Source organism: Bos mutus, chromosome 27 (genome assembly GCF_027580195.1).
Source record: "Bos mutus isolate GX-2022 chromosome 27, NWIPB_WYAK_1.1, whole genome shotgun sequence".
NCBI lineage: Eukaryota > Metazoa > Chordata > Mammalia > Artiodactyla > Bovidae > Bos > Bos mutus.
In genome coordinates this window covers 41,338,198-41,364,970 of record NC_091643.1, presented here as the reverse complement: position 1 = coordinate 41,364,970, position 26,773 = coordinate 41,338,198, and the positions used below count along the sequence as shown (strand labels likewise).

Genomic DNA, 26,773 nt, shown 5'->3' with positions numbered 1-26,773 from the left:
TGTAACCTAGGATTTTAGGGAAACATGAAGTTCAAAAATAAATAAAAGCTTGTTTATATGCATGAAGTCTGCCTGGAGAGACTACATTTTCAATGGAGAAACTGACCCAAATATATATTGTGAGCTACCAATTAAATTATAAACTCCTGAAGGTGAAGACAGTGAATTATTAACCACTTTCCCATATCAAATACGTACAATATGCCTGCGACTATGATTTATATATTCCTAATATATCATGTAATTCATATATTCTTAAAAATATGTATTATTATTGGTTGATACAACATTGAGAAAAGTTATAGCTACCATGTATTAGTATTCTACTACTACCTATTTTTATGTGATTGTATTTAATTAAAAAAGAAATAAAGATAAAAGTTGGTGTTAAAATTAATAACTACCTTTCCCTTCAACAAATAAATTGGTAAAGTTGATATTAATGTTTTAAATTTGAGCCCATCCTGTCCAACTCCAAGATCAGAGGTAACAATCCCCAAAAAACACAGATTAAAAAAATACACGAGAATCACAACAGTAGAAGTAAGGAAGCCTGGTCTTTCCTGTTATTCCATCTTCAGGCAGGAGATGTATGCTCTTTACTGCAATCTCATATTATATGTTTCAATGCCTTGCTAATAGTAGGTGTTCAATAAATCTCAGGTTAATATAAGTAAATGGAAATCAACATATGACAGAAGAATTTTGTTCTAGTTAAATTTTAAATCAATGTTATCATTTAATACCAATAGCAATCAATACAGGTCTAAAGTTAACACTGGCATTAAGCAACGTAACACATTGTAGAAACTTTGGTCTCAGTGTTTGGAATTGCCTAAAAATTACTCTGAACAGAAAAGATAAATTACTTCAAACAAAGAAAAGAATATTCTCAAAAATGCTTTGAGCAAAAGGCCAAATTCCATACCTTTATATTGAAAGTTGAATTAACAAATATATTCTGTTTTAAGTCATTTTAAAGACTAAACATTAAAATAATGATGATATTAGTTGATAAGACTAGATTGAATTCCCTATAAAAGGTATCAATTAAATATATTTATAAATACATAGCATGTTCTGTGCCTTACAATTCTATAAACTATTAACTAAAATAAGAGATAAATGACTATCTCACTTCTTTGTTACTATCACAGTAGATTTGTTTTTTGTATATTCATTCTGATACACTCCAAGGTAATTTCTAATATATAATTTTTTTTAATGTATAAGATCCAAAAAGGAATTAAATTTTTGAATTTCAAAATATTAAGCAATAGTCACCACTTTTGACAGAATGTGGTCCACTGGAGAAGGGAATGGCAAACCACTTCAATATTCTTACCTCGAGAACCCCATGAACCGTATGGAAAGGCAAAAAGATAGCACACTGAAAGATGAACTCCCAAGGTTGGTAGGTGCCCAGTACGCTACTGGGGATACAGAGGATGAGATGGTTGGATGGCATCACCGACACAATGGACATGGGTTTAGGTGGACTCTGGGGAGTTGGTGATGGACAGAGAGGCCTGGTGTGCTGCAGTTCATGGGGTTGCAAAGAGTCGGACATGGCTGAGCAACTGAACTGAACTGAGTCACCACTTTTAATTTTAAAGCAGTGAAGATTATCACTGGTGGTATAAATTGTAAAATTAAGTATCAGAACACTTACAGATAGTTTCCATCATTTTGTTAACTCTGGCTCCACATGAGAATAATCTGGAAAGCCTTAAAAAAATACTAATGTTGGTCCTCATCTTAAATCAACAAATCATAATCTCAGAGTGCTTTTTAAAAGCTCTCAGGTGTTGCAGTTTTGTAGCTGGGCAGATAATATCTGGGTTAAGGAAAGCAAGAGACACTGGTCTTTATAACCGTTTCTAGAAGCAAACCTCTAATTTTGACTTGGTTAAGGTCTTGAACTTGAGTCAGTCAGAAAATAGACAAGTGGTAGCCAGGGGTAGGAGCTGGGGGAAACAGGTAGAGGCTGGTGAAAGGAACAAGCTTTCAGTAATCAGATGACCAAGGTCTGCGGGCCTAATGTGCACCATGGAGACAACAGGTGGTGATGCTGCATGGTATGAGCGAAATTTCCAACGAGAAGAGAATTCACGTGTTCTCACCAAAAATAAAAGGTAAATATGTAACGTGACGCGTGTGTTTAGTAACTCGATAGTGAGAATCCTATATCCTTTATGTATATCAAATTGTCATATTGCACACTTTGAATATGTACAAGTTTATTACTCAATTATGCCTCAATAAAGCAGAAAGAAACACCATTAGGAGAGTATAGGTGTTCTTCATGCAACTCAAAACATGCTGATGCAATTTGAGGAAACCAGATTCCACAGGTGCCCAGAAATAAGCTTTTGCTCCATGTTGCTTCAAAACCTATTTTCAACCCACATGTGGATCTGAGCTGGGTCTTAACACAAGAGTTGAGTCTTGTGTTTATCCTCGGAAGTGACAGTACCACCCTTTCATGAGGGGTGTGAAGCTCTAGCTAAAACAAGACAGCCTCTGGGATAACCTCCCTGGGCTTATCCTAAAATCTGTGCTACATCAAGCAGAAGAGTCATTGTACAATCTGAGTCATCTGACTGGTGATTAAGAGAACAAGCAACATGGCTTGTGCCTTTTCAAACTTCCCGGCTTCCACACAGCTCTGACTGACCATCCATGTCCCTACAGCTCTGAGCACTCAGGTAAGCCATAACTCCAGCACCTCCCTGCCATATCAGCATTAGGGCAGGGGCAGTGAAGAAACTCCACACGGTGATGACTGCAAGGGTTTCTCAGTGGAAATACTGGCAGCCCCCTGACACGGGCCAAGTACACCATGATGTCTTAACTTCCAAAGCATTGAGTCCCTTATGAGAAATGGACATGCACATTTAGCAAAAAAAAACTCTATAAACACAGCCTCCAGATTGGACTGATTAAACTGCCAGCTTAGCAAAAGCGTGAAGAGAGCACAGTTAGGAGCTGATAAACGAAAAACCAGAATAATTTCCATCTAATGGCATGTAAATAAAAATTGTGGAAAGACAGTTTACCGGGCGAGTAATAACCACCCGAAGCTTTTATACTCACCAAGCATAAGAACGTAACATCTACCTGTGCTCACGTATTAATGTATTCTAAACAGCCGTGATTTACTAAATAATGCTGCCAGTTCCCAATTGCCCAGTGGGAACCACACTTAGGAGTTTAGGGAAAAAGCGGCTTTAGTTTAAGTGCTTTTATGTGGAATGGCTATGATTTACTGTGCATGAATATTTCAAATACAAGTTTTAAATTGATCAATACATGAAGATGCACAGACTTAAATCAAAAGTCTGGAACGGACTCAAAAGTTCATTTATTCCATTAGGCCGTCTCCAGGTGAGCCTTCTATCTCTTAATTTAACATCTCTAATGAGTAAAACCATGCACTTTCCTTAAAAAATATGTTCTCTTTTTCAACATTAGTAAGAACCTGTGCCTGATGTCTAGTCGAAGCAGTAACACTCCTGAATCTAGGCACGTTGTCTTTGTCCCGTCCTGTTCACGATGGGTTTTCACCTTGTGGTCTGTGAATGTCGTGGCACACACTCACACCGTCACACCCACTTCCCCTCTTTTACAAAGGTTAAGTGGGTGGGTCCAATACATCATGTACAGTCAGCCCACACGATGCTACGCAGTGGGGCTGGAATTTGGGCCGGTGGAAGCAGGTGAGGGGTATGTCACCTGGGCCAGGACAAGAGCCCTGCAGACAGGTGACCCCAGGTGTGCTGCCCCAGCCCATCACCTGAGCTCAGCCGTGCCCTCCACCCTGCAGTCAAGAAAGCACAATTTGCCAGTGCTGTGATATGACCCATATCTCAGGACTGGGGCCCAGAAACCCAGATGAGAGAGAAGACAGGGCCATCTATTCATGTAGAAGACTCCCCATCCCCCTTGGAGGGGACAGGAGAACGGTTCACAGAGGGGCTTTCTCCATAGGCAAGCTCAAATGATGGGCTCAGATCTCACACCTGCCTCCTCATTTTCCAGACACTCCAGAGCCTTGCCTTATAAATCAAATAAGCCTGACAGGCCCCTGCAGACCCCACAGGGCCCCACGGGACTGTCCCCTGACCTGTCTCTGCAGTTATTGCCCTGCAGCATCCTGTGTTCTTCCTCGGTCGCTCCTCCTGCAGAGTACTGACACTTGCCTTGTTCACTGCCCACGTAGCTCTTTTCCTAACCGTCATAAGCCACTGGGGTCTCAGCTCAGACACTGTTCCCTCTGAAGGGCCTTTCTTGACCGAGACCCTAATGTTTCCCCGACCAGCATGCACTCAATTTGTTTGATGGATTTCTGTCTCCCTCCCCAGGAGGCCAGCTCCGTGAGAAATGGGGCTTTCCCAGCACAGATGGAAGCGCTGTGGGCACACAGTGGGCTCTCCACAAGTATCTGACGATGTGCTAATTAACACAAGCTCCCTCCCGCGTGCATTCCCTGGAGGAAGCAGGTCACAGCCAGGCCACTGCTTACTCAGCCTGGAATCCATTCTGTGTCTCTTGTCCAGCTCTGGTTCACTGGGCTCTGAAGAGCACAGGCTGCCACTACTTGCATCTACCATGATCACCATTGCACGTGCATGCACACACACACATTCCCCTCTGATGGACATGGTCTCTGTCAAATATATTGATGCTTTAAATGTGGTGGTGGCTGAGCCTTGGGTGGTACACGTGCTCAGGTCTGACTCTTTGCGACCCATGGACTGTAGCCCACCAGGCTCCTGCGCCCATGGGATTCTCCAGGCAGGAACACTGGAGTGGGCTGCCATCCTCCTCCAGGGGACCTTCCTGACCCAGGGACTGTACTCATGTTCCCTGCATCACCTGCACCAGCACATGGGTTCTTTGCCAGCTAAGCCACCCAGGAAGCCCATGGCTGAGCCTTGGGATGAAGGGCATCTTATGTCTTTATCTCAGCCACATTTTTTCCTCTTTGTTAAACACGATGACTCAGGGTCGGTCCCCCTTCCTGTGCTCAGTGTCTCAGAGTGTCCCCAGCAACCCTTCTTCCTGAGATGCCCCAGGCTGTCTGCCCCCAGCCACCGAGAGCTATCAAAGGGGACCACCCTGCAGCCTTGGCAATAGAGTTGTGTGCACTGCTCTCCCTCCCATCATACTCCTCAAATGCTCCAGAGATCCTCCGTTTACCCCCAGTTACAGTTTTTAAGGGTAGCATAAATCCTCCCTTTCCCCTGCATCCCTCGCCTCCCTCTCCTTCTCTGTCTCCCCCTCTGACCCCAGGACTGACGGGCTGTGTTTGTAGAAGCCCGAATGCCCTTCTGCATTTGATGCTCCTTTGCCCAGATCCCTCCCCTCCTCCTTCCTGGATGCCCTGGACACACCTAGGTGGTCCTTCATCTGGGAAACTGTCTCCAATAGCCCTTCTGCTTCCTCTGACATCAGCAGAGGTGAAAATGGATAAAGTTGTCACTTGCTCATAGTTGTCTTACAGTGACACTCTTTTCTATGGGATTTCCCTTTCACAAAAATAAATCGCTGCTCCCCAAGGAAAGGTGTTCTGATTGGCAACAAAGGAAGCAGTGCAGCAAGATATCGAGGAAATAGAGTTGAGAGGATGACAATGAACAGAGAACACAGGGTCCTGCTGATGGCCTGGTGCTGCCATGTATTCCCAGGCTGTGTGGTGTGGCCACCGCTTACTGTCCCCTTCCCTGCTGTGCAGTGGGACCCCCTTCCTAATGTTGACCTTTGACACATCATAACATTGAGTGGGGGGACCTCTAGGTATTTTTGTCTGTGCCTACTTGTAAGAAAATTCTATAGAAATTTACATTTTGGAGGACGGGGATTGTTCTGACCCTTTAAAAAAACACTTTTTAAATTGAAATGTAAACATGCAAAAAGCATGGTGCTCTTCTTTAGCAATAAGTCCCGTGGACTGCAAGGAGATCCAACCAGTCCATCCTAAAGGAAATCAACCCTGAATATTCATTGGAAGGACTGATGCTGAAGCTGAAGCTCCCATACTTTGGCCACCTGATATGAAGAACAGACTCATTAGAAAAGACCCTGATGCTGGGAAAGATTGAAGGCAGGAGGAGAAGGGGACAACAGAGGATAACATGGTTGGATTGGATGGCATCACCGACTCAATGGACATGATTTTGAGCAAATCCAGGAGAAAACACAGGACAGGGAAGCCTGGGATGCTGCAGTCCATGTGGTCACAAAGAGTCAGACATGACAGTGTGACTGAACATCAATAACAACCAATGTAAACCATGATTTTGCAGATCCCCAGATGTCAGGGTGCATGTGTCTGCGTCTGGGTCCGTTCACTCCACAGTATGGCTGTGAGATTCCTCATGTTGTTACTCATAGAAGTAGTTTGTCCTTTTTCATTTTTATTTCGTGTTCTGCTGGATGAATACGCCCTTTCTTCATATGCTCTACTGTGGCTGGACATTTAGGTTTACTGCAGTGTCTGACAATCGTGGGTGAATCTCCAGTGCATGTTCTCTGTCCTTTTGCATACCTGTGCTCATTTCTAGTGGGCATGTACCCAAAGTGGAATTGCTGGGTCTAGAAAGGACGGGGTCCAATTTTACCTTGAAACAGCTGTCCAGAGGGTCTGTGCTTGTCCAAATTACTGCCAACAATGTAAGCCAGCAGTCAGTCCATTCTTTAAGTTTTAAAATATCCCTTAAAATGCTGAAGAACAAACTGCTTGTTTTACTTAATTTGGTGAGGAAGACATTAAGCTCGAGGAAGATTACTGATGGGTGATGCATGCTCTGACATCTCAGTGCTGCTTGCAAAGCACTCACTACACCTTCTTTTCATTTTATTTGCTACCCACGATGATCTGGGGAGGCGGATTTTATTATTCTCATTTTGTAGACTAAGATAGTGAGATACACAAGGCAGAAAGGATATTGGCTAATAAAAAGTACTTAATGAAAAAGGAGAGGACAAGAGTCAGCAGCTGGAAACACAGAGATGGGCATCTTCTGTGAATTATTGAAAATCTTAGAGTTGCGGGAATCTCTGGTTCTGAGAGAAGTTAAAGTATACGTTTAAGGAAAGTGGTATGCGTTTCTGATTTTAGTGAATTTATATTTATTAAAAACTCTTTTTTCCTTTTTGAGGTTTTAAGAATTGCATGGCTTTCCCTGGTGGCTCATTGGTATACAATCTGCCTACCAATGCACGAGACCCAGATTTGATCCCTGGGTTGTGAAGATCCCCTGGAGAAGGAAATGACAACCCACTCCCGTATTCTTGCCTGGAGAATCCCATGGACAGAGGAGCCTGGGGGGCTGCAGTCCATGGGATTGCAAAGAATCGGACACGAGTTAGCGACTAAACAGCAAGAATTACTTAGGGGTTATAAGATGAGATTTCACTAGTTTATTTTGATTGAAAGAAAACCAGGAAACTTGGAAGGGGCCCTCAGTAGAAGGGTGCACGGTGCCCAAGGCCACAGAAATGAGCCAGAGCGCCACCTAGGGGTTCCTCACTGGTTCTGCAGACCAGTGGTTCAGAAACCCCGGGAAGAGGAAGAGCTCTTGGTTTCCTTCATTTCTTCAACACACATGACAACTGAGCCCCTTCCAGGTTCTAGTTTATGGTCCTTACTGTTTACTGTCCTAGACAGATACACAGATACAAAGGGCCTCAGGATCCAGGTCCTCGACCTCGGAGGCCCAGCCTCTGGGACTGTATTTCAGGTTATAGCAAAGGGGAGCCCTGCACAATGAAGGGAGAATGCGTGATTTCTACCTGAATTTGAATTAATCTCAAAAGGTGAAGCTTCCAGTTTTCCAAACCATGTTTTATTTATTTTTGGCTGTGCCATTGTTGCTGATGCACAGGCTTTTCTCCAGTTGTGGGTGGGTGAAGGCCACTCTCCAGTTGCGGGGTGTGGGTTTCTCATTGCGGTGGCTTCTCTTGCTGTGGAACACGCACCCCAGGGCACAGGGGCTCGGTAGTCGCGGCTCTCGGGCTCTTGAACACAGGCTCAGTATTTGTGGCGCGTGGACTTAGTTGCTCCAAAGCATGCGGGATCTTCCCCAGTGAGGGATCAAACCCACGTCCTCCGCATTGGCAGGCAGATTCTTTACCACCGAGCCACCAGGGAAGCCCCAAAACATGTGTTTAACAATAGAAAAGTCTTCATTTTATACAAAGTTCTTCATTTTTAATAAAAAGGAAAAACCAAGAGTTGTATAGAATGAAATAAAATAAAAAGAAAGCCATTATTTGTGTCAATGCAAAATTTAAATCCAGTCAGGTTTTCCCTTGATTTAAAAGATATTCTCTATATAAACTGGAACTTTATTAAAATACTTTCCACATGATTGATCAATTACAGAAATCAATGGGAATTTCATTTTGTGAAAACTGTATTTTTACAAATAGTCAGATAAACTTATGTAAAACTGGAGCTTGACACATATATAGCTACTTCATACTGGAGAGGTACTTATGGTTCAAGGTTAATATATCTTTAAAAAAAACTCATCTTTTAGACATCAGAAATGTCTACATGATGGATTGTGCTAAGAAGGCAATTATTTAATTATAATTAATGATGGAGGCAACATATAAAGAATGGGCTCAATTTTCAGTTGATTTAAAGAATAGCATGTCCTACATAAATCTGTCATTCTGTGAGGGCCCATAAGAGACACATGATATTGCAAATCTATCAAGTGGCTCTTATTGCATTTGACACGTTTTTTTTGCTCATAATGCTATTTTAAAGGTGAATATATTTAGCAACTACAGAGCTGTTTTACCTGTCAATCAACCTTACTTCTACTTCTGGCATAACTTGATGGCATGATCGAAGAGAGAAAAGTCAAAGAATGAAGTGCAAGGTTCAGAGAAAGAAAGACACCAGGATGAAAAGTAGAAACATAAAGGATGATGAGAAAGACCATGCTACTCTGGTGGACGGCTGTTTATCTGACCAAGAAAGGCCCCAAGTTGAAAGGAATGGATTCTTTGTTTTTAGAAGTTGTAAAAATCTCTGCAGGCTTCATCCTCCCATCAGAGGGGCAGATTCAATGGCAGAGACGCCAGCAGGGGGCCGCGTTGGCAGCTTAGGAACACAAACAGTTTTCACAGGAATCTCACACCATCTGCTGTCTCATTCATTCTGAGTAACACTGGTGGAAATTTTATAGTCATAAGAGTGACTGCAAATGATAAATGTGACTACAATAATGTTGAAAGCAGTGGGCACAGAAATGTGTTTTCTAATGTTCCCCTTCTCCACCAAATACCCCAAGATTCAGATTCTTTGAGAGAATATTTCCATAGATATTAAACTAGCTTTCACTAGACTGTTTTCACTATTATTATTCTTCTTGCTGGTTTTCTAGATTGCTCTTCTACTTTGTTTTCTTCTTAGCAAGTGTGGAGTTAATAACAACAGCGTGTTTTTTTTTTCCCCCTTGAATTTGTTTAGTTGAAATATAGTACAATATAAATTGGGGCTTCCTGATGTTCAATCTAGGTAGAAAAGAAAAAAAGAACATTTACAAGAACAGTATACCTTCCTCTAAGACAGGAAGTATCTGTCCTCAGAGTGAAAATACTGAGGCCTCCCTGCAACATCCAGGCAGCCCTGTGTCCAGTGGGGATGTCAGCGAGGCGGCCATGGGCTCCCAGAGGCCCGCCTAGGCCAGTGCTCTGCGTCCTGCCTTCTGCTGCCCCGGGGCTTGTTCTGGGGTTGGCAGGAAGGTCCACCTGTGGCTTTTGTTCACGGGTGACAGTTCTGCCCCCAGAAGCCAGAAAACCACATGTGATGCCTTCCTGCCTGGCGTTGACCATGCTCCTTCTCAGCGTCCTCAGTTCCTGTTTTGAACATTTCTTACTATCTTCATGGTCCTCTCTGTTCTGTAACCTTTGCTTTCAAAAGGATGACATCCAGTGCTGAATCTGACTGTCCGTGGACGGTCAGCTGAGATCCGGCCTTAGTCGTGATGTCATGACCTTTCCTGTGATATAAGACCCGAGGCCAATGAGGAAAGGGCAGCCCCTCCCATCCTTTAAGTCCTGGACTTGAGCGTCAGTGTCAGCCTGAAGAGCTTTTCTTACACATCACTGCTGAGCCACGTTTACCCCTCCTTGTAGTCTCACATCTTTTCATCTCTTTGGTTTTATGCAAAATTTTTCTAATCATCACTTATATATATATATATACAAATATATTTTAATATGGGCTTCCCACGTGGCACTAGTGGTAAAGAATCTGTCTGCCAATACAGGAGACATAACAGATGTGTGTTTGATCCTTGGGTTGGGAAGATCCCCTAGAGGAGGGCATGGCAACCCACTCCAGTATCCTTGCTTGGAGAATCTCATGGGCAGAGGAGCCTGGACGGTTACATATTAATTTTACTAATCATTACTTTTCAGTTCAGTTCAGTTCGGTTCAGTCGCTCAGTCATGTCCGACTCTTTGCAACCCCATGAATTGCAGCACACCAGGCCTCCCTGTCCATCACCAACTCCCAGAGTTCACTCAAACTCATGTCCATAGAGTTGGTGATGCCATCCAGCTATCTCATCCTCTGTCATCCCCTTCTTCTCCTGCCCCCAATCCCTCCCAGTATCAGAGTCTTTTCCAGTGAGTCAACTCTTCGCATGAAGAGGCCAAAGTACTGGAGTTTCAGCTTTAACATCATTCCTTCCAAAGAAATCCCAGGGCTGATCTCCTTCAGAATGGACTGGTCAGATCGCCTTGCAGTCCAAGGGACTCTCAAGATTCTTCTCCAACATCACAGTTCAAAAGCATCAATTCTTTGGTGCTCAGCTTTCTTCACAGTCCAACTCTCACAACCACACATGACCACTGGAAAAACCATAGTCTTGACTAGACGGACCTTTGTTGGCAAAGTAATGCCTCTGGTTTTGAATATGCTATCTAGGTTGGTCATAACTTTCCTTCCAAGGAGTAAGCGTCTTTTCATTTCATGCCTGCAGTCACCATCTGCAGTGATTTTGGAGCCCAAAAAATAAAGTCTGACACTGTTTCCACTGTTTCCCCATCTATTTGCCATGAAGTGATGGGACCGGATGCCATGATCTTCATTTTCTGAATGTTAAGTTTAAGCCAACTTTTTCACTCTCCGCTTTCACTTGCATCAAGAGGCTTTTTAGTTCCTCTTCACTTTCTGCCATAAAGGTGGTATCATCTGCATATCTGAGGTTATTGACATTTCTTCTTTTACATAAATGCAAATATATATGAACATGTTATACATGATATACATACAAAACCAGTGGCTGATATGTGGTGTTGCAACATTGCAATTGCTTCTTGTACCTACCAATTTGGAACATCTTCAAACTTGATATTCTATTTTTCATCTTTCAGTCACTGGTCCAGGTGCCGGATTCAATGATCAGGTTGAGAGGATGACACCTGGAAATGTTTCTGTATTTCCATATGTATCAACTAAGTAGGACTTTTGGAGAAGATCAATCACCACTTTAGCAATAACTCTATAATGCACCAACTGATTAGTCAACTGTGATTCTAAATAGTTCTCTACGAGGGTCTTAAATCAGAGACAGATGTATCTGTTGATGGGAAATAATATGGAGAAAACTCAGAATTTCCTCCAAGACTGAGTGGGATATTCCTCAGCTCCCCCCCTTTTATCCCCATGAGACCCCAGCTCCCATTGGTCTGTGCTTTCCAGGCCTGTTCTCCTATAGCTGCAGTTAGAATACATGGCCTTGAAAGATCAAGGCACATAAAGGCAGGTCTGAGAAGAAAAACATCAGCCTTGCCTGGGTCCTGGGATTAGTGAGAACAAATTGGTGCGACTCTCCTCAAGTTCAAGGCAGTATATTTGCAGTCTAAGAACTTTCTGGTAGCATCAGAAGAAACTGACAGACGGACAATGCTCCTTAGAGATAAAATGCATTTAGGCGAAACAAAATTGTCCCCAGCCTCCAAGTCCTGCACGTGCTGTGAGGGTCCATGTGCCTGTGGACCAGTGGCAGGTAAAACCTACCACAGGCACCCTCCTCAGCATCATCTGTATTTAAAAACCTGAAAATCACTCTTAGTTTTTTTCTTTTTTACTTCTTGCCCAAAAGGACACAGTAAGGGCATTATGGATTTCAAAATGTGTTTCAAAACGAACACAACATTGTGAATCAACTCCACTCCGATAAAATTTATAAAAAGAAAATAAATGTATTTCAGATAGGTGGCATTCAGACTCACTGGCTGGAACATGACTAAAACCTCCCTCAGTGGCTGGCATCTATGACTTTATGTTCTATCCTTCATAGACAGAGTTGTTTGCACACTGTCTTCATGATTTGTGAGTTTCTGGAGCATGGGGGTTGTCGTCATTTCGTCATTTTAGGCTCCCAGCTTGCATGTGCCAAGCGTTCAGGGAATTCTGCCTTCATTGAATTGGCCACGGTTTGGGGAAAGCTGGAGAAGTTTGCTTGAGAAAGCATCTAGCTTTCTGACAGAGCCATCCTAGTTTGCTTTATTTTCAGATGCATGTATAATAGTTTCTATTGCCTTTTTCAGAGTATTGATAACAATTATTGACTATTGGAAACATGTAGGAATTGATAAAATGCTATCCAGGTGAGATATTTTTTTGTATCTAGAATTAGATACAAAAAGATTCAAAATCAACCCAATATACTATTGATGGCAAGCTCTCTGTTTCACCCAGTTACAAACCATCTGGTGTTTTTGTTTTGCAGTCCCTTGGGGTTCCTTGGTGGAGAAGGCAATGGCACCTTACTCCAGTACTCTTGCCTGGAAAATCCCATGGATGGAGGAGCCTGGTGGGCTACAGTCCATGGGGTCGCTAAGAGTCAGACACAACTGAGCGACTTCACTTTCACTTTTCACTGGTTCCTTGGTAGCTCAGCTGGTAAAGAATCCACTTGCAATGCGGGAGACCCCAGTTCAATTCTTGGTTTGGGAAGATCCCCTGCAGAAGGGATAGGCTACCCACTCCAGTATTCTTGAGCTTCCATGGTGGCTCAGACAGTAAAGAATCTTCCTGTAATGCAGGAGACTTGGATTCGATCCCTGGGTGGGGAAGATACCCCGGAGGAGGGCAAGGCAACCCACTCCAGTATTCTTGCCTGGAGAATCCCCATGGACAGAGGAGCCTGGTGGGCTACGGAACAGGGGTTGCAAAGAGTCAGACACAACTAAACAATTAAGCACAACACAGGGTAGCTGTGTGTAAATCACCAATCATTAAGCAGTTGCATTTGTGGAGTGTGAATACACCTTAGGACTAAAAGTGATAAGATGATGCATTTATGCACTTTCATGCAACCCGTATGCTACATCCCTCTTAGTAAGCAAATAAAGAAAATAATCAGAAACTGTTATTTACTGGGTGGGTGCATAGTGATTGAAATGAGTGCTATTACATGTTCCTTGACTTACTGGTTAAAACTTAGCAATAATTCCAGCAAAACAATAAAATATACAGCATACTGTCACCGCAGTAAAACTTTACTAAGAAGTTGCTAACTATTCCAAAGTTAACAGTTCATATGAGAGATAGAAGCCATTTTCACTCAAATTTATAACTCTTGTTTCATCTTCAGCAAGAGAGTCCTAAAATTTCAGGGTTGCCAGAGGACCGGAGTATCTTCTGCTATTTTTTGTCATATAAGATGAAGCCTTCTTACCTTGAAACTGAGCGTTAAATCCTTTCCGTCGGTGGTTACTGTCAGATGTGAAATGGAGCCGCAACCAGTTCTTGCTACTGATGACAGGAGAAGGGAGGTTCATGCCGGTCAGCCTGTAAGAGAGAATGAAAACAGCTCCCTGTAATCCAGCCTCACAAATGCCCCATCTCAAACCTGCCTTCACAAGTGAGCACCAACCGTCTACATGCTGAGTTGCCTAAAACAGAAATATTTGTTAGCTGCATTCCACCTTGAAGCACTGCAGGTAATTCCACCTTTGTCTGCAGACAAATGCCACATTCATCCTTGATGGAATGAAGGCTTTCACAAGTATTGAACATTTTGATTCCTCTTCATTAAGGATGACTAAGTGAGCTGATATTCTTTTGAGCTCTTATTTCTTCTTATCAGGACTGGGATCATAATGAATTACCAAAGGACTAGAAATATGTAAATGATACAATTCTGCCCTTCAGTATTGGATCACTTGGCAATTCTGTTTCACCTGAAGCGACTCAAACAACTCATAACATCCAGTGTCACCAGGGTCCATCTGCAGATTCACAACCTGGGCCCTTCCTTCTGAAGTGGAGAAGAGGGGTGTTTATGAGATTAGCGACAAGAACTGTCAAAAAGATTCAAAACGCCTCGTGTGTGTGTGTGTGTCAATTAGTATATTAAACAAAATTAAATGTTTCAAAAGTGAGACACGCTCAATATCTGGTTAAGCTGTTTAAAATAGCCAGTCCACTTCCAAGGTGGACTCTGGTTGTCAGAAAAAAAGAGTAATTTACTTCCAACTGCTAACAACTTCGTGCCATTATGGAGTAAAGGACGTTTCAGGCAGAGGAGCTCTTGATGGTTAGAAATCATGTGACATGTTTCACTCCGGCCAGTGGCCTGACCACCACTGGACTGGATGCTTCAGGTGGATGGATGAATGTGTGTTGCCTCCACCTGTACTGACTGAGACATTATATCCTTGGGTTATCCTTTCTGAACCTCAGTTTTCCAGTCTGTAAATTGGACTTGAAAAGACCTATATCAAGGTTTTTAAAGAGACAATACAGATGCCATGTAAATGTTCCCAAAGCATTTTGATGTTACTTGCATGGGGTTATGCACCATATCAGAGAAGGCAATGGCACCCCACTCCAGTGCTCTTGCCTGGAAAATCCCATGGACGGAGGAGCCTGGTGGGCTGCAGTCCATGGGATAGCTAAGAGTCGGACATGACTGAGAGACTTCACTTTCACTTTTCACTTTCATGAATTGGAGAAGGAAATGGTAACCCACTCCAGTGTTCTTGCCTGGAGAATCCCAGGGATGGGGAAGCCTGGTGGGCTGCCGTCTATGGGGTCACACAGAGTTGGACACGACTGAAGTGACTTAGCAGCAGCAGCAGCAGCAGCATGCACCATATAGTTACTTTGCATCTCAGCTGCAAATCTATTTTCAAAGTGATGCTTATTCATGCAGATGATATGTCAGGGGTGAACAAACTGCCTCGCAGCTGAAGCTGGCAGGGCCCTTTTGGGGCTGGAGCGCCCACAGCTGCCCGGTTGAGCTGGAAACTGTATTCTATTCCCAGAATTTCAGGATGGCTATGTACAGCATATCCCTGCTAGCTCTGGTACGTTGAGGAAAAGCTGTGTCCATTGAAATATACAGGCAAGCTTTTTGATGTCAGGGTACTCTATTTCAACTCTCAGGCTTACAAACGCACAGCATCCATTCAAAGTGAAAAAGCCAAACCTTGACTGGAACCAATTGCAACAGTGTTTATGTCGCTATTTGAAATAATCTCCTGTAAGAGGTAATTCACTACTCAGATCTGCCTCTTTGCTAGGATTTGTGTGGTACTGACTAGTGATGCTGGATATGACCCATTCCAGGAGACATTTAATCATCGGAATATTTTGTTTGAAGGCTCCCTCCCTCACTTTTTTTTCCCCCTGGTCAGACTACATTACAAATTTTATTTGAAACAGGTCACCTACCTCTTTGCCTATTAGTGACAATGCCTAGGAGAGAAGTGAATTCGGTTCAGAAACCCACATCCATCCCACTCACCTACATCTACTAACTGAAATTTTTGTGACAGAAATCCACATTTGTTGTGCTGTTGCTTAAAAAATATTGCTTATTCTTAATTAGATTCTCTTTGAGTGGAATTCTGATCTCAAAAGCTAGGTTGAATTACCCGTTAGTTGCATGTCAACATTAACAATGCCATAAACAAATCCCCTTGTCACCTCCATATCTTGCAAATATTTACCCATAGAAATGTCAGTTTTGAGTTAATGGACAGACTTCGACAAGAAAGGGTCAGGCAGAAATATTTTAGGGTTTATGAGTCATAATGCCTCTGTTGCAACTGTTCACCTCTGCCCTTAAAGGACCAAAGCTGCCCCCGTGTCCCAACCACCTTACTTACAGACACAACATTTAAGTTTCATGTGATTTTTCTGCAAAGAAAATATTATTCGTTTTTTTAAGCCACTTAACGATGTAACAATCATTCTTAGCTTATGGGCCAGATTTGACCCATGGGCCATAGTTTGTTGATTCCTGATTTATTATGTATGAGGCAGTTTGTAAAATACAAAGCAGGAAGATAGTTACATGATATATATCAAACCAGTGTATGCATTCAAAAATGCATAAATCCTGTGCAGATTTCTTTTATGCAGAATCAAAGGTGAGGATTTAGTAACAATTATATCATTTGTTCTCTGTGGTTGGAGCCAAACCATGCAAGTGAATCATACTCCAGGGTGAATTAACCTGCATGAATTTCATGACTCAGCTGTGTGAATTCAACAAATACATCCTCTTTATGGGGAGGGGACTGTAGGGGCAGGTGGTGGTTCCATACAAGACCTATCCTTGTAACTGCTGGTAGTTCCCTTACCTTCCCAAGGGCAGGGGCTCAGCTTGGAGCTGCCATTTAACACAAAGATTGTATTACAAAGTCAGTCATTCCTTCATTACAAGCTAATTTAAGGAAAGTTGATTAATACGCAAGCCAGCAGATGATGCTGTAGATTTACTAAGGTCCTGGGCAACCAGAGGATTTTTAGAAGTAAAGAATTGAAACTGAATACCTTTGTGGTCACAGCTCCCAAGTGCCTGCATGTTAATATCCACAACCTGGGGCTGTTACCTTACATGGGAAAGGGGTACCTTGATGATGTGATGGTGTCACAGGTTACCCTGGGCGATGCGGTGGCCCAATGTAATCAGAAAGATCTGTAAATGTGGAAGATGGAGACAGAATGAGTAAATAAGAGAGAGATGCATCTGAGAAACTGGGTCAGAGCCAGGTGTGTGAGAACTCCACGGTAGTCATTGATGAGGAAAGGGTCCTGGACCAAGGCAGGAGGGTGACCCCCTAGAGGATGGAAAAGGCAAGCAAGTGCATCCTCCCCGAGAGCCTCCAGGAGGGACACAGCCCTTGACACTTTGATTTCATTCCAGCAAAAGCTGTGTAAGACCTGTAACCTGCAGAACCATAAGGTAATACATTTGTCTTGGTTTCAGGCATCAAGTCTGTGTTAATTTCTTACGGTGGTAATGGGAAAGCACTACAACCTTTAATGTGTGTGTCCTACTTTTCAGTCTGAAGCAGTCCTGAAAGAAGGATATAGGGGAGGACGTGTTGTCCCTCTATGCCTGTTAATAACCTTCGAGAACCAGTGCTGCTTAAACCCTGCCAGTAATTATCAGCAACTGTACATCTGTCCTTGTTGCAGTGAGATCTCCTGCAAATCCCCTACAATTCTTAGCTGTATTTCTGTTAAATCTGCTGGAATTGGTTTTCTAACAAATCAATAGTTTGGGAAGTGAGACGTAAATTATGGGTTGATAGTGGACTTGACGTGGTTAGTACAAGATACAAGAGATCCACTTTACAGGGAAAAGAGGAAATGATTGCAGTAAAAGGTCTTTATCTATTAGCTTACAATACACTAACAGCTTTATTTCGAACCTATAGAAACAAAGGACCTGGTAAAATCAAGTGGATCAAAGATATTTGGACTTATAAAGGATGACGATGAGGGGGAAAAGAACACCTCAGTGCAATCAGCCAGGGAATGGTGTTTCTGCAGAAACTGGTAAATGTGTCCCATTTCTGCAGCACCTCAAACCAGGTCAGAAACCTCATGAAGCCCAACAGTGAGGACATTGAGCAGTCCCTACAGATACAGCTAAAAGAATCAGTAGTTCTAAAAATTCTATTCAAGAAGGCCAAATTAAGCAATTTAATCCATTGTTAAAGGCATTTCTTTCAAGGTTTCGCTTCTGCCAACAGTAGAAATAAATGAACGAAGGGCTCCTGGGATCCTTAAAGTTACGATGACTGTCTTTGAGCCAAAATAGAACTGTCCAGCCTGTTCCATTTTCTCCAAAATAGCTTTACCATAAATCCTGGGGTTCTATTTATAATATATCCATCACGTCTTTTTCCACTTAACCTCCATCAGCTCCTCCTTCCCCATCCGCATGGTAAAAGGGTGAGCAAACTGTTCTCAAACACCGCACACTGCGTCTATGACTCATTTGTTTACTTATGTAACTTGGAAGCTATAGAGTCAACTTGCCAAGATAATTTTCTGAAATGCATTTGGAAATGCTAAAGTCTTTTTTCCCAGAGTGCTCTGTGTGAGCACTCTTCTGACGTTAAGCCAGTTTTCTTATGCTTTAGAAGATCATCACACAAGTTGCGGGGTGTTCCTTGGTGGTTAAACCTCTTTAATGGCAATGACTAAGAAGACAGAAAGCATGAATACTATCCTCGCGGAATGAAAATTACCAAGCCTCCCTAAGGAAACTAAGGAATTTCATACACCTATTACTTCCAAGAGATGGACTGCTTGTCAAGTTGGGGAAAAAATCATCTGGAAGCTGTGTTATTACTGTGCTCTTGTGAATGCTTAATTGACATAATTCAGAGCATGATGTTTCCTTTATCTCTGTTTTGTCAAAGTTAACTAGAGTAATCTGAGCAAATGAAGTGTTCCTGAAATTCCATGTTTCTAACTGGGTGTTATTTACCACGTTACTAGTTAAACCTCCTGTCTTATGAACAAACACTCACACACACATTTGTATATGTATTTATATTGAGTTTCTAATGCTGCCACCCTAAGCCTTATTTGGGGCACTGAAGAAAGTAACAATGGAAGTAAAATGTAGTCCTTATCTAGGAAGAATAGTGATAACAATGAAAAAAGGAGCTATGTATTATAAGTGCATTTTTATTTTTGTTGTTCAGTCACTAAGTCATGTCTGACTCTTTGCAACCCCATGGACTGTAGCATGCCAGGCTTCCCTGTCGTTCACCATCTGCTGGAGTTTACTCAAACTCATGTCCACTGAGTCAGTGATGCCCTTCAATCTGGATGATGCTGTCCAGAGGACAATCTCATCCTCTGTTGCCCCCTTGTCCTCCTGCTCTCAATCTTTCCCAGCATCACTGTTTCTTCCAGTGAGTCAGCTCTTCCCATCAGGTGGCCAAAGGACCGGGCTTCAGCTTCAGCATCAGTCCTTCCAATGAATATTCAGGACTGATCTCCTTTAGGATGGACTGGTTGGATTTCCTTGCAGCCCAAGGGACTCTCAAGAGTCCTCTTCAGCACGACGGTTCGAAAGCATCAAAGTGTGTGTATGCATACAAATATACACAGACCAGCTACAAATGTGTGTATATATACACATGTAATACTCCCATATTTAGATACAGATATTTCTAGATAGTTATTCCAAAGGCTTCTCACATACACATATACCCTCTTGGAAAAGCAACTACAACAACAAAACAAGAACACTCACCACCATTAAAAAGAGGAAGACTTCTCCATCAAACAGTACTTCCTTTCATCAAATTGATGCTTTCTGTTAGGCTTCTTTTTTTTTCCCCACTCTCATGGCATTCACAGTCTTAAGACAAAGGTCTCTCCTGGACAACAGTCTCTTTCTCTCTCTTTCTCTCTCTGTCTCTCTCTCAAAGATTCCATCCTATGATGTTTGCTTGTCTCAGTTCTTCTCAGTTTTCAAAGCTTTTGCAAAAATAAATCTGTCTCTTATTACTTCAGGCACAGTTAACCAATTCTGCATTCAGTATCCTTTCATATGTGCCCCATAGCCTTCTATGGAAACTGTAAGTGTCTGTCTTATGCTTTTGGGGGCCAAGCGGATGTCTGCTTCCTGGAATAAACTGTGAGCCCATTGAGGGTGCGGCTGGCACCATATTAATTTTCCTCATCCTTGCTCTGCTCTGCACACCTGGGAGTCTCTAAATAAACCCCTTTAAAATTTTTTCTATACTTTTGTTTTTGCTCATTGTGTGAGCTCCCGAAATAGCAGCACAATTTAAGATGATAAAAAGTTAAGATCATTAAGAGAAGGCCATTCTTTCTTCTCACACACAGCGATGTCTCATCAGCACCGTGATCTGCCAAGTATGAATACCAAATAAGTCAGCTCTGGCATCTTCTTCTTGTTCCGTCTATGACATCCAAGGGGCCCAGAGCAGTAACAGGCACCTCACTGAAGCCAGTGAGAATGTTCATCTGTGTCAAGGGAGCAGGAGGAAGTGGACTACAGACCCTGTTAGAGATGGGGCAGATAAGCCCAGACTACGGTCCCTGTTAGAGATGGGGCAGATAAGCCCAGCCCAGACAGGAGGGAGGCAGGAGCAGGTCGTAAATGTGTGCAGGGCTTCAGCAAATCAGGCATCAGGCATTAAGCCAAAGGTCAGGCAGAGAAGGGCCTGTCCTCCAAAGCTTAAGGACTAAATGTCAGGGAATCACTTAGACTGAAGCCTGGAAAATGGCCCAGGCGGACAGCTCTTGCTGTCTATTGAGAAAGATAGTCAAGAGACCGGGCTCTGACAGCGAATCAGCAGAAGGTCCTGTGGTCCTCTCGTCCACCCCAGTGACCGAGGAAGGAGGCCAGCAGGGAGGGCGGCTGCAGCCTGTGGGTGAGCTCTCCTCTCCCACCCTAAGGGTGCTTCCTCCCATTGGAAACCTGCACAGCATAGGGGATCTGATACGCAGGCGACAGGAGGTCACCTCTGTACCAAACGTCCCAGCTGCAGAAAACTAGTCTGGGCCGGAGTCAGACACTTGGGGAATGAAACCCTCAGTATAACCCCCGGCTCCATGCAACATTCTGGCAGGTTCTTTAACACCATCTGCAAAGACAGGCATCAGGTGGGCCAACAGGAAACAATGTGCTTTGCCTCTTGGTCACCCAGACTTTCAAAACAGCTAGCGGTTGGCTGTAGGAATGGGTGCATGTCCATATGATTTGCTGATTATTAAAAAACACATTATTTAAAGATTCCCATAATAAATGCACATAGGCAATACTCTATGACTGTGAAGTAAAAAAGAAAAAAAAAACACAACATTGAATTTCTGGATCACTCACCATTTCCTCTTTGATGTTATTTTTAGCAATATATATTAAAAGACTACAAAAAATGTTTTTCCCGTTAATCTCAGGGTCAGATGAGTCTTAGCTTTGCCCATTTCAACAGTTTTAAATGAGTTTACTCTTTTTTTAGGAAACCTTTTCCCTCACTTGACATAATGACGTTTCCTTATGTAACCAGCTAGGGAGATGCACTCAACTCTCGAGGGTACAAGAGGGTAGGAGGTGAGCTTTCCCTAATCATGGGGGGCCAGGGCACAGCCCTAACTCTTGCAATCATTGGAATCTGGGCCACATCAACCAAGGCACAGCTGGGCCATGGTCTGGCTGCTGCAAACCTGCTTACCTTTCTCACAGGGACACGCGGCCTTTGGGTTCAGCCTGTGGCTGCTCTTCCCAGCTGGTCGCATCTGCACTTGTCACCTTCAGGTCATGAGTGCCATCACAGCAAGCTCCCTCCCTCCACCCACGGCTCTGCAAGGAGGCCCTGGGCTGCTGGAGCCTCACGAGGCTGACCCAGGCTTTCTCCCTCTCAGGCAGACCCTATGGTCCTCTGCTGCTGCTGCTAAGCCGCTTCAGTAGTGTCTGACTCTGTGTGATCCCATAGATGGCAGCCCACCAGGCTCCACTAGTCATCACAAATGCAGGCTTCAGAGTCACCCCCACCTGCATTCACACCTCTCCCAGCTGGGTCATCTCTGCACTGACTCTCTTGGACCCACAGACTCCTATTTATGAAAACTCTCTCACACACACACACACACACACACTGTGCACTGGACACTCCTGGTCACCTCGCAAGTGTCCTTTCTTGTGGACATCTTCCCATCCTAAAAAGATTCAATTTTTGTTTTAAAATGCACTTCTACCCCAGCAACAATGAGATTCAGGGAAAGATGACTACTTGCTGAGCTTATCCATATATACATGGACATGGAACAATGGACTGGTTCAGAATTGGGAAAGGAGTATGTCAAGGCTGTATATTGTCACACTGCTTATTTAACTTATATGCAGAGTACATCATGAAAAATGCTGGGCTGGATGAACCACAAGCTGGAGAAATATCAGCAAGGAGAAATCAAGAAGAAATACCAGCAACCTTGATAAGCAGATGATAGCACTCTAATGGTAGAAAGCAAAGAAGAACTAAAGAGCCTCTTGATGAGGGTTAAAGGGGAGAGTGAAAAAGTTGGCTTAAAACTTAACATTCAAAAAATGAAGATCATAGCATCTGGTCCCATCAAATAGATGGGGGAAGAGGGGAAGCAGTGATGAATTTCATTTTCTTGGGCTTCAAAATCACTGTTAACAGTGACTGCAGTCATGAAATTTAAAGATGCTTTCTCCTTGGAAGGAAAGCTATGACGAGCCTAGACAGCATCTTAAAAAGCAAAGACATCATTTTGCAGACAGAGGTTCATATAGTGAAACCTACAGTTTTCCCAGTAGTCATGTATGGATGTGAAAGTTGGAGTATAAAGAAAACTGAGTGCCAAAGAATTGATGCTTTTGAACTGTGGTGTTGGAGAAGACTCTTGAGAGTCCCTTGAACTGCAAGGAGATCAAACCAGTCCATCCTAAAGGAAATCAGTCCTGAATACTCATTGGAAGGACTGTTGCTGGAGCTGAAGCTCTGATATTTTGGCCACCTGATGTGAAGAGCCAACTCATTAGAAAAGACTCTGATGGTGGGAAAGATTGGGGTCAGGAGGAGAAGGGGGTGACAGGATGAGATGATTGGATGGTATCATTGACTCACTGGATATGAGTTTGCGCAAATTGCAGGAGATAGTAAAGCACAGGGAAACCTGGCGTGCTACAGTCCATGGGGTTGCAGAGTCGGACATGACTTAGTGACTGAATAACAATCTATACAGACAATAAACACTCATCTCTATGCAAGGTATGTATGTGATATATGATGCATATTGTGATAGTGAGGCATTATATAAGATATACACAAAGCATGTATCGTCATAAAAATTTTCCAAAAATGTAAACAATTTTCCACTTCAGATTGATGAAGATGATCTTGCCTCAGTTTTTCAAATGTATTTATGACCTTCCATGTGCCAAAGCTGGTGCAACTCACAAGGAATATGAAGTGGAATATGCCCTTGTCCATTATTTCACATGGTTTACGGTCAGTCTGATTGAGGGTGTTAGGAGCTAACTTGTGGCCACAACATCTTTAAGCATATAATTAGAGAAAACTGAGGTCATAAGGGTGGCACCAAATCCATATGACCTGTGTCCTTATAAGAAGTGGAGATTAGCACACAGACACGTGCAGAGTGAGGGCCACATGAGGACCCAGGGAGAAGACGGCTGTGTGTACTTTGAACACACAGGCCTGGAGCAGATCCCGCTCCACAGCCGTGAGAAGGAAGCAAGCCTCTCGTCACCTTGATCTCAGACGTCCAACCTACAGTGCTGCGAGACAGTAGAGAACTGTCTATGGTTCAGTCTCTTTTTAAACTATTAATTCTATTTACATCTTATTTTTTCTAGCTTTATTGCAGCATAATTTACCAAAAAAAAATCATATATATGTAGTGTGTGAAGTGTGATGAGTTTATATATGTTATACATGGTGAAATGATGACCACAATCAAGCTAACTGCCGTGACCATTACCCTCAGTTACCTTTCTTTGTGTGTGTGTGGTGAGAACATTTCAGATCTACCTTCTTAGAAAATTTAAAGTAACGAAGATCATGGCATCCAGTCCCATCACTTCATGGGAAATAGATGGGGAAACAGTGGAAACAGCGTCAGACTTTATTTTTGGGGGCTCCAAAATCACTTCAGATGGTCACTGCAGCCATGAAATTAAAAGACGTTTACTCCTTGGAAGGAAAGTTATGACCAACCTAGATAGCATGTTGAAAAGCAGAGACATTACTTTGCCAACAAAGGTCTGTCTAGTCAAGGCTATGGTTTTTCCTGTGGTCATGTATGGATGTGAGAGTTGGACTGTGAAGAAGGCTGAGCACTGAAGAATTGATATGCTTTTGAACTGTGGTGTTGGAGAAGACTCGAGAGTCCCTTGGACTGCAAGGAGATTCAACCAGTCCATTCTGAAGGAGATCAGCCCTGGGATTTCTTTGGAAAGAATGATGCTGAAGCTGAAACTCCAGTACTTTGGCCACCTCATGCCAACAGTTGACTCATTGGAAAAGACTCTGATGCTGGGAGGGATTGGGGGCAGGAGGAGAAGGGGATGACAGAGGATGAGATGGCTGGATGGCATCACTGACTCGATGGACGTGAGTCTGGGTGAACTCCGGGAGTTGGTGATGGACAGGGAGGACTGTTGTGCTGCGATTCATGGGGTCGCAAAAAGTTGGATATGACTGAGCAACTGAACTGAACTGAACTGAATACAGTATCAAGTGTGTAATACAGTATCAAGCATACAATCCAGTAATCCAGTATTGTTCACTAGAGTCACCATTTTCTACACTGATTTCCCAAATTACTCATCTAACAAAGGGAGGCTTGTACCTGTGGCAGCATCTTCCCATTTTCCAGTCCTCAGCCCCTGGTGGCCTCTCTGTGTGTGTGAGACCGTGAGCATTCATCTGTGTCTGGCTTACTTTTCTCAGCACGCTGTCCTCTGTTCCAGGTCCATCCCTCTCCGTGTCAGAGAGGTGGGCAGTGGCCATTCAGACCTCTAGGTTTTCTTGTTTTGCTGTGTGTTTTACTTTGAAGAGACATTATTTTTCCCATTTTACAAACATGGAACTAAGCCTTCCAGATTCAGCCTACAGCACATGACAGGTACATTCATTTCATTAATACTGAATCTTGAACTTACTGCCTTTTAGATCTCGAAAGCGCACACCAGGGCAAGCCTCCAGGACTATGAGGGCTGGTGGAGGCCGACTCCCATCCCAGAGTACACCTCTTTGCCCCTGAGCTGACCTCCTCCTGGCTTGTGAGTCCTGGCTGCTTCCTGGAAATGTGCAGAAGCCCAGGTGAGATGGAAAGCAGGTGGGTCTCTTGGAGACCCTGGGAGGATCAGCTGCTGGGGAACCTGGAGAGAGCCTCCTATGTGATTGACAACCTGAAGATGCCACTCTGCCCTTGATCCAAGTCAGGACTGCTGGCCTTCACTGCTCCTGCTTGTCGGGTGGTCCTTCTGCAGGTAGGGTTGAATGTCTTGTTTAAGCCACTCAGCTATCAAAGCATACTGAAGAGCATGAGGCTGCATCCAGGCTGCTAGCACGAGTTCCACGAGGGAGTTCCACAGATCTGTGAATGGCAGGACCGCTTTGTTTTATAGATTCTGGGGCTGAGTATGTACATATGTGTGTGTGAATGTTTGTGTATGTTGCTGTTGTTCAGTCACAAAGTCATGTCCCACTCTTTGCAACCCCATGGACTGCAGCATGCCAGACTTCCCTATCCTTCACCATCTCATGGAGCTTTCTCAAACTCATGTCCATTGAGTCAGTGAGGCCATCCAACCATCTCATCCTCTGTTGTCCCCTTCTCCTCCTGCCTTCAATCTTTCCCAGCTTCAGGGTCTTTTCCAATTAGTCAGCTCTTTGCATCAGGTGGCCAAAGTATTGGAGCTTCAGCTTCAGCATCAGTCCTTCCAGTGAATATTCAGAATCAATTTTCTTTTGGATTGACTGGTTTGATCTCCTTGCTGTTCAAGGGATTCTCAGGAGCCTTCTCCAGCACCATAGTTTGTAAACATCAATTCTTTGGATCTCAGCCTTCTTTATGGTCTAATTCTCACATCCATGTGTATATAGAGAGCATGTTATCCAAGGAGAGACTGCTGAGTGCTTGTTGCTTTTCAAGAATATGTTTGTGTTGATAGCTGATAAACAGATCCAGTGGCTTCCTAGGCATTCTGGTCCCTTATGATTTTCCTTATTCATAACTATGGGGTTAAATGGATTAAAAAACAAAGAGTACTTTTATTTTTCCTTTGCCTTTTTTCTATAAACTTTTATTATCTACAGAGATGCTGCTGCTGCTAAGTCGCTTCAGTCATGTCAGACTCTGTACGACCCCATAGATGGCAGCCCACCAGGCTCCTCCATCCCTGGGATTCTCCAGGCAAGAACACTGGAGTGGGTTACCATTTCCTTCTCCAATGCATGAAAGTGAAAAATGAAAGTGAAGTCACTCAGTCATGTCCGACTCTTAGCTATCCCATGGACTGCAGCCCACCAGGCTCCTCCGTCCATGGGATTTTCCAGGCAAGAGTACTGGAGTGGTGTGCCATCGCCTTCTCTGGACAGAGATGCTAGTGGAACTTAAACCACTTGGAGGGAATTATTCTAATCAATTTGAATTTTCACCTGTTCTCCTTCTCTGTAAGTCAGTAACAAGAACTATAGTAAAATGCTTCATAGTAACATTTGAAAGCATTTCCCCTGACACCAGGCGTGAGACTTCGAAACCCCTATCTAACTCACAATTTAGAGCTTGGCAAGGAATATCCAATCAAGAGATGAAGGAAAGATAAGAGGCAGGTAAATAAAGACACAGTACTCTCATGAAAAAAAAAAAAATCTTTATAAAGAACTAGAAGGAGTTAAATTTTGTTAAGAAATATTAGTACCAAATTGGATAAAACCGAATTGGATAAAATCC

General features: G+C 43.3%; 1 protein-coding gene across 1 annotated transcript in view; it reads right to left on the bottom strand.

Moving 5' to 3' along the window:
• Positions 1-26,773, bottom strand: part of CSMD1 (CUB and Sushi multiple domains 1) — a 1,688,220-nt gene that overhangs the window by 758,801 nt on the left and 902,646 nt on the right. The window contains exon 5 of the mRNA XM_070364228.1: positions 13,716-13,828. Within this exon, the coding sequence (XP_070220329.1) occupies positions 13,716-13,828 (113 nt within the window). The remainder of the gene's footprint in view (positions 1-13,715; positions 13,829-26,773) is intronic.